Here is a 12,880-nt window from a genome sequence, read left to right on the forward strand (position 1 = left end):
AAGTTAGCATTCTATTTTAAGAAAATCATAAAAGTTACTAATATATATATAATCAAAATCTTGGCAACAGAAGAGAACTAAAATGTCATCTAGTCTAAAATTTCACCGAGTGTGGGAATTTCCTCAAGAAGCTCACTGGATACATGATCAACTACTCCTCACCTATACAATTCCAGTGATGGAAATGCCATTACTTAACAAAGCGGCTATTTCATTTTCAGAAAGCTCCTTCAACTTAGTAAATAATTCCTAAAGATATTATATATATATATATATATATATATATATATATATAAAATATATATTATATATGAATGATACCTCTAAACAAGAAGTATAAGTGAAAACACACACACACAAACACCACATTTGTAAAGACATTAACAGCTTTTATTACAATAGTGCAAGGTAGTATTCATCCACCACTCACCAACACCAAAATGTTGTCTTCTATAAAACAGCTTCAGAAATTTCAAACAAGAAAACTAAAATAAATATCAGTTGTAATAACTCTTATACAACACTGTTAGATATTTCAATTTCATGTTAACTCCAAACAAATCAGTACATTCTCTAGCAGACATGTGGCATACATTTTTGTCCAATTTTGTCTTTTTGCCCACAAACACACTGGCACATGCCTTACAATGAAAAACTCTTTAGAACAGAACTCCAAGACAGCAATATGGACTCGTGCTTATAACTCATCATCCAGTTGTACCAAATACCATAAAATACAAAATGATATGAAATATAAACATCAATTTGTATTTTTATTTACAAAAATAGGGTGCAGGAGAAAAGGTTTAGATACCCATTTCCTTTCCAGGGGAGACAAGACTGCCAGTATCTCATTTCTTCTAACAATTATTTTAAACAATATTTATACTTTCTCAGAAAATGAGATTTGCCTTTTAACTAGAAGACCACATTTAGGAAGGAAGGAATGGGTATGCTTAAAACAGTCAGGACATAAATGGCTTTCCTTGAAATGATTCTGGATTGCATGTAGATTTAGTGCTTCATCAGCTTTGTGATCCAAGCACTCCCAAAGCTTATAGACCTAAACTTTTGATCATATCACTATTTACAACAACTTGTATCTTCTCTGGTTTCAAAGGACACTTCTTGACCTACAAGAGACTACCTGAATTACTTGTTTTCAAAAGGCAAACACTATGACATGACTCCAAAGACAGGATTGTGACGACAAATGCTAGGGCCATATTCCTCATAGTCCTTCTTGGTGTGGCAAACTTGAAAGAATTCCGGCTTAAAAAAAAAAAAAAGTTAAGACTACAGACATGTTTCAATAAATGAAAAAAATTACTAATTAGAATTCCAAACAATTTATTTAGTAACGAATTATTCATACCCTCCCCTCTTATTATTGTTGTTTTAAAACCTTTTACATGTACAGATTTAGAGTTTACATACACTATATCACTTGAGCCTCACAACAAACCTGTCTGATACATGGTGTCAAAATTATTTCTATTTTACAGATGAGGAAACTAAGTCTAAGAGAGGAGAAACTACTTGCCTGAGGTCATCCAGCTCTTATAACTCACAGTAAAAATCCACCATATTGCTTCTTTACAATTTTTCACTTTATTATTTTTTTAGTAGCTTCACCATATGATGGCTAAAGGGAATAGAAAGGGAATCTATTCTGCTTTATGCTTGCAGTTTTTAGTAAAAGGGATGATTCATAAAGTGATTGAAACTAATGGCTAACATAAGATTTTTATATCATTTATGGATTTCATCTGTGCCTTCCCTATTCTCTAATTAACAAGGGTATCAAAAGCTAAGCTAAGATGATTAATGGTGCAACTCATTTTTATGTAGTACAAAGTCAATTGTACAAATATACAATATAAACATTTTCAGCAGTATACTGACAAAATATATTTAAAATCATAAAACCATAGACAGGAAGATGATAGATGCTGGAGAATATGTGGGAGAGTTGGAACACTAATTCATTGTTGGTGGAGCTGTGAGCTGATCCAACCATTCTGGAGAACAATTTGGAACTATGCCTAAAGGGCTACAAAAATGTACATATCCTATGACTCAGGAATATCTGGGTCAAATTCTATATTTGACCTAAATTCTAGGTCCTATATTCTAGGACTGTATCCCAAAGAGATCATTAAAAGGGGAAAAGATCCCACATGCACAAAAATATTTACAGCAGCTCTCTTTGTGGTGGCCAAAAACTGGAAACTGAGGGGATGCCCATCAATTGGGGAATGGCTGAACAAGTTGTGGTATATGAATGTAATGGAATACTATTGTGCTGTAAGAAATGATGAACAGGAAGGCTTCAGAGAGGTCTGGAGGGACTTATATGAACTGATGCTGAGTGAAAGGAGCAGAACCAGGAGAACTTTGCACATAGCAACAACCACAGTGTGTGAGGAATTTTTTCTGGCAGACTCAGTCCTTCACAGCAATGGAAGGACCCAGAAGATTCCCAATGGATTCTTGAGGCAAAATGCCTTCCACATTCAGAGAAAGAACTATGGAATTGGATCGCAGCATGAAGCAGACCATTTTCTCTTGTGTTATGTTTTGTTTTGTTGTTTTTTCATGGTTTCTCCCATTCATTTTAATTCTTCTATGCAACATGACTTAGGTGAAAATGTATTTAATAAGAATGTATGTGCAGAACCTATATAAGACTGCACACTGTCTAGGGAAGGGAGAGGGAAGGAGGGGAAGGAAGAGGGAAAAAATCCAAGATATATGGAAGTGATTGTAGAAAACCGAAAACAAATTAATTACAAAAAAAAAGCATAGAATTTTTTTAAGTGTCTTTCAAACATACTTACAGTTGATGCAAGCATGGAGCCTCCAAACCATACAGCATAGCGCTGCATATGGTGTGTTATAACTTGAACTTCTACAGGCTTAGGCTAAAAAATAAAATGTTTTACATTTAGTTCAAGCACTATCAATCATTTTTATTCCAATGTTCTGTTGACACAAAAGATAACTTCAGTCTGAGAACGAAAAAGACTGATCCCTAACCTGTGTTCCCTTTTCCCTATTACAGGACACAATTCTTAACTTTATAAAGTAATATCTTTCAGCCATATCTGTTTTCAAAACCTTTTTTCTTACTCTAACACTGAATAAATCTAGAGGAACTAAGCATATCTTCCTTCAGTTTGTAAAGTGAGGCTTCCTCTTCAAAAATCTAACCAAATAAAAATGTAAAAAATCTCATCAACCTCTAACTGAATTGACTAGCAGTATTAAAATCACAGAGAAGCTCACTAAGTAATACTGCCCCAAAAGACCAGAAAAAATTAAATTCTAAGTGTCAGTATGGTCTCCTTCCTATAAGCATCAGAAGAGTTTTCAATTACAGATACCATGTTTTATTGATAAGAGGGGCAGCATGTAGAAAAGAGCAACCAGAAAAAGCATTAAGATCATACCATATAAAAGTAATTAAGTGAAGGAAATTAAGATGTTTAGCCAGTTGAGACCTTGATAGTTGTCTTCAAATATATGAAGGGATGTCATTGAGAAGAGGGATCAGACTTGTTCTGTTTGGCCTAGGGTAGAACTAGGAAAAAAGGATAGAAGCTGCAAAGAAGCAGCTCAATATTGGAAAATTTAGGCTTGGTATTAAGAAAAACTCTCTAAGAATTAGAACTATCCAAAAGTAGAATAAGCTGCCTCAGGACTTCAGCAGAGATCCTCAAAGGAAGGCTGGATAAACTTGCTCAGCATGCTCTGAAAAGAATTCTTGTGCAGGTACGGGTTGAAGTGGATGGCCTCTGAGGTCCCATCTGACTTGGGGATGGATCCTGTGACATTTCCTCTATGTGTTCCTTCACAAGACCAGTAGCTCTAGTCAAAGAAAGATACTAGAAATTTAAGAAGCATATCTTTGGGAAACATATTCTAACTCCCTGGTTACTCTAATTTAAGAGAGTATTTTTAAAGGATATTAAAGAACTGTATACTAAGTGAATCTCCTTAGGATACTGGTCATTATCACTACTTGCCTGCTCTCCTTCAATATAAAAAGAGAATTGCCTTCAAATATGGGTCAATGACAGCATAAAATTGTTGTTGCCGCATCACTTGGTATATCACTATTAACTGCATACTTGGAATATGTTCAGAACAAACCTCTGAATACAATTTCACAGTGTGGGTAGGAAAATGATAAAGACTTGTTTTTATTTCACACTACTAAGCCAAGATTTTTCACTTTCATATTATAAGGTGAGAACCACTGCATTTCCAGTAGAAAGGCCACGTTCCACTTATCACACATACAGTTCTCATTTTGGACTACCTTTATCCTTCCACCACTGAGCTCCTCACTAAGTTTCAATCTGGCATCCACCACTCTTTTCAAATCTCTCTGAAGTCGACGTCCAAAGTCTCTGAACATTGTGGATCCTCCTGAAAGAACAACATTCTAAAAGAACAAAAAGAAAAGAATAGAAAGTCCTCCTTTAGAATAAAATAAATGTTTATTGGGACAAATATAAAAATATTTTAAAATATTAAAGTTGTAAAATAGATACTGCTATGTGACAGCCCCCCAAAAAAACTACAATCATTGCACAACATACCCTAAAATTCTATAAAAGACTGTTCATTAGATTCAAAGATAATGTTACCAAACTAATTTAAGCTAATTTTACACTACACAAATGTATATCTTCAGAAGCAGCAGGAGCATAGTGATTAGAAAACTGGCTTTGGAGCCACGAAGATTTAAATTCAAGTCTACCTCTGACCCATACTGGCTCTGTGACCCTGGGTAAGTCACTTAACTTCTAAGTTAACTATACAACTGGGCAATTCTCTAAAACTAATAATTGTAAATCAGCTGCCAACCTGCACTAATAGAGACAATTTCCTCATCTGGGAGTTCCTATACCAATGAAATCATAGGTGTAGTGCTATCTCTAATTTACTTGTAACTTTTTGGCATTTAAATTAGATAAAAATTCCAAGTTGCTGTTCTGGGACACATTACATATACAATATCTTTACACTATCAAACCAAAACAAATACTAGAAATGAGTATGCAAATCCTTACAGTCATTAAAAAACACATGGTCAAATCTATATTGATATTGAAGATAAATAAATTCTCTTCCATAAATTCTCTTCCTATGGGAAACAGGAATTATAATCTCAGAAATAACAACATTAAAGTTCATATTAGATTTAGATAACAGTGTTCTCCCCAAATCCTATGATAGCATATCATAGGATTCTCCAATTCTCTAGCATTTCTCATGTCATCAGACTTTTAAGTTCACTGTTCTCCTGAAACTGGAACTTGCTATCACATTTTACTGGATTTCAAAAGCTAACAAGCTAACAGTGCTAACCATGGAAAAGTATAGCATATGAAGCAGAGCTGCTCTGGTGGTGATGGGATCTTGTGAAACAAAAACAAAATAAAAAATAGCTATCCTATACATTAAATGGAATTTAATGTAGGAAAGATATGTGACCTCTCTCTTTTGCTGAACCTGAATGTAGTTTTCCTTTAAATGGAGATGCATGCTGAAAAAGACTTTATTAACATATCTTTATGCCTATGCCTGTGTGTTCAGTTTTTAAAGTATATTTATAAAAAGGAAACACTGACATTTGGGGAAGCAAAATTCTACAACTGCATGATGGATCTTCAACTTAAAACTAAATCATCGGTAGCTCATGATGTTCAAAGCTTTTACTGGCAGCTGTCATGGGCTTCCAGAGTCTTTGCAATGTTTCATATTACAATGGAAATTTTAAAAATCAGTGGCAAAGTACTTTTCATCAAAAGAAAACAGATGGAATTAATCAGTTTTGGAGAAAAAAAATGAAACGAATACATTTGAAACTTTTAAATGTTTAAATGTTTCTAAAAATGTACATAAATTTTTCTCAAATACAAATTATTAGTGAGGTAAAATAACATTTTCAAGTAAATTTATATAGTGATAAATATGTGCACTATCAGAGATTTTTTTTTTAGTGACATTTCTTGTTTTTACATCCCCTTTATTTTCCAAATATACCTCTCTGCTCTCCTCTTTTCAAAAGGCAATCTATTGAAACAAAGGATTTTTAAAATGTCATGGAGGTGAGGGGGTGAGTACTTTAGCAAAATTAACCAATACATTTACTCGATCTAATAGGATATGAAATGTTCTACACCCACAATGTTTTACCTCATGTCTGCAAAGAAAAGAGGGAAGTGGCATCTCTGGGTCAAAGGACACGGACATTTTAGTCACTTTCTTATAATTCAAAAACGGCTTTCCAGAATTCTTGGACCAATCCAACATTTTATACTGTCTTTTCACAACCCTTCCAATGCTGCTATAGAGCCTTTGATTAATGACAGGAAAATTTAGACTGAAAAAGAGTTTAGAAAAACTTATGACTAAGAATTTTTCTGTAAGTATTTAACTCTAGTTGACTGGCAACAATATCTCATAGGAAGACATTCCCCATTGTTCCCCACTGCCTCAAAGGGAGGAAAACTAAAGTTCTGGAGACCTTTGTTTAGAGCTGCTCTAATTACCATCTTCCTTTGATTCCCTACATTAGGGAACATTTTCATAAAAGGATTGCTTTCTATGGGAAAAATTAAATCAGCATATAGCTACTCAGAATAAAAGTAGCAATTCACATTTTAGAACTTTATAAAGCACTTGCTATACAATACTTCATTTGACCCTCATAATAATGTCACTAGCTCTGTGACCTTGGGCAAGTCACTTAACCCCAACTGCCTCATCCTGGGTCATCTCCAGGCATCCTGATGAATATCTGGTCACTGGATTCAGATGGTTCTGCAGGAGAAGTGAGGCTGGTGACCTGCACAGCCCTGCCTCACTCAAAACAAAGTCAAACGCAAGTCAAGTCATCATTTCTCTGACGGCACAGTCTTCTTCGGCAACGAAGGATGACCACACCCATAATAATTATGTAAATAGTGAGAGCATTAGCATCTTCATTCTATACATGAGTAAAGTAAGGTTCAGAGAGGTTGGGAGATCAGTAAGGGAAAGAGCCTGTGTGTGAATCCTAGTCTTCTGCTATCAAATCTAGGAGTGCTTATTCCACTGTAGCACAACATACCAAATGATACCCTACTAAGCTGAAAGATTAAACGCACCTTGAAAAAGCATATCCTTTTCTCATGGGAAAATTCAAGATGGTGTTAATCATTAAGAATATCCTGGGGAAACTAGTTGTTAATATAATGAGATCAATTCTAGGCCTATTTAATTTTAGGCACTGACAAAACATATTAGTGAAGGTGCCTTACAAATAACAAAAATAATTGCCTAGAGAGAAGGGAGAAGGTCAGGACTGAAGATCTTTACAATTAAACTCTTTATTATGACAAAAAAGTATCTTTGGAAATAAAATGGACTTTTACATGAACTTCATTTCACTAATGAGGCAAAATGATGCTATATTCACAAAACAGTCAGCTTCTTCACTAGTAGGAAAAAACATTTCATTCGTCTCAAAGAAAAACTAAAGTTTTGGGATTTAAAAAATAACTAGAAAGCTAAAAAGTAAGAAAGTGGTAGAGATGATACAAGCATCACAAGTATCATTCAAAATATAAAGTCAAAAACATTAGCAAAGCAGGTATTGAAATTTGCATGAAAGGGTGCTGAGGAAGCAGCTACCTGGCAGAGTGGATAAAGAGACAGACCTAAAGAGTCAAGAAGTGAATTCAAGCCTAGTCTCAGATGTTTACTAGCTGTGTGACCCTGAGTAAGTCACTTCACTTTTGTTTCCATTTCTTCATGTGTAAAATGGCACCTACCTCCCAGGGTTGTTGTAAGAACACATTTGTAAAGTGCTTTGCAAACCTTAAAGATATATAAATACCATGTACCATATAATATTACATACTATATAAATGCCAGCTATTATTATTATTATCCCTTCCAGGAGGTGAACATACAAGGTCCATCTTGTTTTTAAGAGCTCACAAAATATTTCCTAATGATGACTGGTTGCTTAATCCATTAATTCAACATTACACTCTCAAAACTGGCTAACAACACAAGATTTTCCTACTGAGTGTTGTAGCAGATCAAACATTTAAATAAGCCTTGTTTAAGTATGACTATATTCATATTGGGTTTTTAACCCATTTCTCAAACAATAGCCATTCAGTACTCCTGAAGAGGACATACACAAGGGTCATTATGTATAGAGCCAAAAGAATCTGGAGAGGGATGGGAGGGGGGAAGGAAAAAAAATGGAGGAGATAGAGGGACAGAAAGAAGTAGGGAGGTAGGGATGAAAGGAGGAAGAACCCTCTGACACTGACTCTATCTCTTGGGCCTAGGTCTGAGGCACGCAGGATTTTGTCCTGGTCCATTCCAGCTTCCTACCCCCGTTTTCTAAAAGGGCTGGAGGAAACCTCTGCAACCAACACTCATGCTCTCAGAAGCAACAATAAGCTCATTTTTCTAAGGAAAAAGTTAAGTCCTGATTTCAAGCTTTAGAGTTCTGCATGGAAGAGCCACTAGGGTCATTCATACCATTAAACTGTCTGTGATAGACCTTCATACTAGCCAAGTAGTAAAATACAAAACTCTTCACAGCCAACCCCCATTCCCCACACATACTCCAACCTCATGTCTCTAAAGACAAGAGGAACGATAGCTCACATGTGGGTTTTTTCAGTTACATCTAAATGGAGGAAGAAATGAGAGAGGGGGAAGAGAAAAAAGAAGCAACCCAAGTGCTTGGCTTTATGAACAAAGAAGGGGAAGTAGAAAGTGGATAAATTGACCAGATCCCAGCAGCAATGCAAGGAAAGCATGTTCAAGCAAACAGCAAATCTGTCCAGGCAGATGACTTCTTAAGATCATCAAGCCAGAGAAGATGCCACCAGCCATATCTATATTCACTGTCAGAGTCCACTTGCAAGCAACTCCCCCAAGGCATGCATCTATGCCCTCAGTTTTCTTCCTCTCTATGAAGCTCCAAAGTTCCGGGGCTTTCCCATCATGAGTCACTTCTGCTTTTCATGAAAACCTATGCTTCTCAGCAGCCCCTGCTGCTGAAGGACTATGTGTGGGATGACAAGATTCCCTACTTAAATTAATTACTCAGAGGCTCTCAAAGTGATGACAGAAAGTTTATTTATTAGATTCTCGAGAATCGGGCAATTCCTCTACCAGGAAAAGCCGAAGACAAAAGAGAAGCAATGATATATATTGACTCTAACGCAAGTCCCTCCCTCCCCACTGACCATTATCCTCATTAGCTGAGAATATGATCTTACATTCTAGACGCGAAATCTAGCCAATCCCTTTTGAAATGAAGACATCGAAGAATTATGTAAGTTTCATCCAATCATTGAGACCCTAATGAACTACACAGTTTTATATGGAATTATTCCACTCTAAAAATATTGTAACCTTGAGCCTCTCAGTCTTACCTCACCCCTGGAAGAAGTATTACAATCTGAGAAGTCTTCACTAAACCTATTCCACTCAACTACAACATCAAACCCTTATTAAAGAAAGTCCATCTTATGAAACTCAGTATTGTATTATAGGACCTTTGAGAACCCAAAGTGAAGGTTCTGAGCAAACTCTGTAGTTCCCTTCCCCAAATCCCAGACCCAGTAAATGAAATATATTGATTTGAAAAGTAACTAGTAGATGCTAAAATTGTAACTATGCATTTATGTGAAATTTAACCTACTAAGAAGTTAAAATAACTTCAGGTCATTCAAATAACTGCTAGTTTTTACAAATTCCGTGCTCTGTTCTCATGTAGGGAAGGCAAATAACAAGCTGATGTTAAAGAAAATCTAACAATAAAGAATGTTCATAATGATAAGGCTAAGGTACCTATAATATAGGATCTTGATTTGTCATCAAAAACTGTAAATGTGATATATCATTAATATTTTATTTCTTTTCTTTGAAAATAAATGTCTGCATATAATATAAACAACTGCTCTCATATTCAAATCTTCAAGTATTTCTTCACTATTGTATTTGCTATCAGACTGGATCTCAGTAATTTCCCTTGGCACCTGCCTCTATTTCGGCCTTCATTTTAACTTCCAGTGTTAGGTTCCAATCTCTCATCATCCATCATTGATATCCCTTTAGCTTCACCTAGGAGCACTTCACCTTAAAAGCATAGTTGAACAGGTAGGATTTATACCAGGAAAACATTATCTGTAATGGGGATAAATTAGAAATATTTCCAGTAAGATCAGGTATGAAACAAGGACGTCCACAGCCACCACTATTATTCAATATTGTATCAGAAATGCTAGCTATCACAGTAAGACAAGAGAAAGAAAATAAAGAAACAAAAATAGGCAATGAGGAAACAAAACTATCACTCTCTGCAGACAATGTGATGATATAGTCAGAGAACTGGAGAGAAGAAACTAAAAAATTAGTTGAAACAGTTAAGACCTTTAGGAAAGTTGCAGGATATAAAATAAGCCCATATAAATCATCATCATTTCAATATGTTACCAAGAAAACCCAACAAGAAAAGACAGAAAGAGAAATTCCATTTAATATAACTGCAGACAACATAAATGAACACAATTAAAAAATACTTTTCACACAAATATAGATCTAAACAATTGGAATTATATTAATTGTTCATGGGTAGGCCAAGCCAACATGATAAAATAATTCTACATAAATTAATCTACTTATTCAGTTTCATGCCAATCAAACTAACAAAATGAAACTACCCAAGAATTATTTTACAGCATTAAAGAAAAATAACAAAATTCATCTAGAAAAATAAAAAAGATCAAGAATATCAAGAAAATCAATGAAAAAATGTGAAGGAAGGCAGCATAATAGTACCAGATTTCAAACAATATTACAAAGTAGAAATCACCAAAGCAATATAGTACTGGCCACAAAATAGAGTGGTGGGTGGATCAGTGGAATAGAGATGGTATAAAATACACAGTAGTTAATAACCATCGTAATCTACTGCTTGATAAACCCAAAGATCCAAACTTTGGGAGCAAGAACACTCCATTTAACAAAAACCACTGGGAAAACTTCAAAGTGGTTTGGCAGAATTAGGCACAGACCAACATCTCACACCTAAGATAAGGTCAAACTGGATAAATGATTTAGACAAAAAGGGTGATATCATAAGAGGAGCCTGGAAAAATGTACCAGTCATATCTATGGATTACAGAAGAGTTTCTGACCAAACAAGAGTTAGAGAGGTTCACAGGAAGCAAAATGGATAATCTGGGTTCTATGAAATTTAAAAGGTTTTGCACAAACAAAACCAATGCAGCCAAGATTAAAAGAAAAGCAAGAAATTGGAGGGGGGAAGGGAAGTTTACAGCAACTTTGTCTGATAAAGGCCTCACTTGTCAATATATGGAACTGAACCTAATTATAAAAATAAGAGCTATTCCCCAATTGATAAATGGTCACAGGATTTGAACAGGCAGTTTTCTGGAGGAGAAATCAAAGCTATTAATAGTCACATGAAAAAAGATGCTCTCCATCACTATTAATTAGAGAAATGCAAATTAATGCAACTCTGAGGTATTTCATCACATCTAACAGATCAGCTAATATGATGAAAAAGGAAATGACAAATCCTAGAGGGGATGTGGGAAAATAGGTATAGTAAAGTACTGGTGGTAGAATTGTAAACTGAGAGAAGAATCTGGAACTATGCCTAAAGAGTTATGACCCAGCAATACCACTAATAGGTCTGTGTCCCAAAAAGATCAAAGAAAATAGAAAAGGACCTATATGTATAAAAATATTTATAATAGTTCTTTTTTGTGGCAGCAAAGAATTAAATACTGAGGGAATGCCCATCAGTTGGGGAAAGGCTAAACAACTTCTGGTATATAATTGTGACAGAAAACTATTGTGCTATAAGAAATGATTAACAGGATGGTTACAGAAAAACCTGGGAAGACTTATATGAACTGATGAAATGCAAAGTTAACAGAATAAGGAGAACACTGCACACAGTAATAACACTATTGTAATAGTGATCAACTATGAGTGACTTAGCTATGCTGATCAATACAATGATCACAAGAAAATTCCAAAGGACTCATGATTAAAAATACTATCCACTTCCAGAAAAAGAACAGATGAACCCTGAATGCAGACTGAAGCATATTTTTTTCACTTTCTTTTTCTTATTTTTTTCTTTTTGCAACATGGCTAATAGAGGAATATATTTTGCTTGCTTCTCAACAGGCAGGGTAAAAACAGGAGGGAAGAAGAAAATCTGGAACTCAAAATTTTATTAAAGTAATATTATGAACAAATAAATGGAACTGCTTGAAAAGCATATGTTATTTTAAGTCTGTACACATAATTCATTTGATTCATAGCTGCATATGAATAAAAAAGCAGGAACCACTAAAACTGGGTCAAATATTTTCCAGGTTTTGAATCCTCAATAATTATAATAAGAATGTTCCTATTCTCAATTTTAAATGCCATTGAGACACCAAAAATAGTATTCAAAAATTAGGAAATCAAGGTATTAATTCTTAACATAATTTTTTATTTCATGTGAAGTGGAAAATAGTGTATTTTTTAAATGTAAAAATGACATAAATTCAGTTTTTAAAGATAAATTCAGTCTAAAAATCAGTTGTTATTAATCATCAATAAATAGTAACTGTTAACAACCTCCACAAAAAGATGACAGGTGAAGCTGAGAGAAATTATGACAGTACAAGGCAATTAAAAAATTCAAATCCAAGCCTTCTAAATCAAACTCAGGTTGCTATGGTTATAAACATCATGGCCTAAACAACCCCTCTTGACGTAACCTGGACCCTAAGCATCTGGGAGAGAAAAAAAGTAGAGGAGACAG

General features: G+C 34.8%; 1 protein-coding gene across 7 annotated transcripts in view; it reads right to left on the minus strand.

Moving 5' to 3' along the window:
* Nucleotides 1–368: 368 nt before the first annotated feature.
* The window catches only part of ACTR3B (actin related protein 3B), a 206,612-nt gene continuing 194,100 nt past the window's right edge, over nucleotides 369–12,880 (minus strand). For 6 of the 7 annotated variants that reach the window (XM_072652143.1, XM_072652142.1, XM_072652144.1 and 3 more), the window contains 3 exons: nucleotides 4,325–4,450; nucleotides 2,841–2,924; nucleotides 369–1,272 (listed from right to left, as the gene is read on the minus strand). In XM_072652143.1, the coding sequence (XP_072508244.1) occupies nucleotides 1,177–1,272; nucleotides 2,841–2,924; nucleotides 4,325–4,450 (306 nt within the window). In that variant the 3' untranslated portion in view covers nucleotides 369–1,176. Of the gene's footprint in view, nucleotides 1,273–2,840; nucleotides 2,925–4,324; nucleotides 4,451–6,294; nucleotides 6,398–12,880 lie in introns of those variants that run through there. The other variant, XM_072652146.1, reaches the window with a different exon arrangement.

This window comes from Notamacropus eugenii, chromosome 3 (genome assembly GCF_028372415.1).
Source record: "Notamacropus eugenii isolate mMacEug1 chromosome 3, mMacEug1.pri_v2, whole genome shotgun sequence".
Taxonomy (NCBI): domain Eukaryota; kingdom Metazoa; phylum Chordata; class Mammalia; order Diprotodontia; family Macropodidae; genus Notamacropus; species Notamacropus eugenii.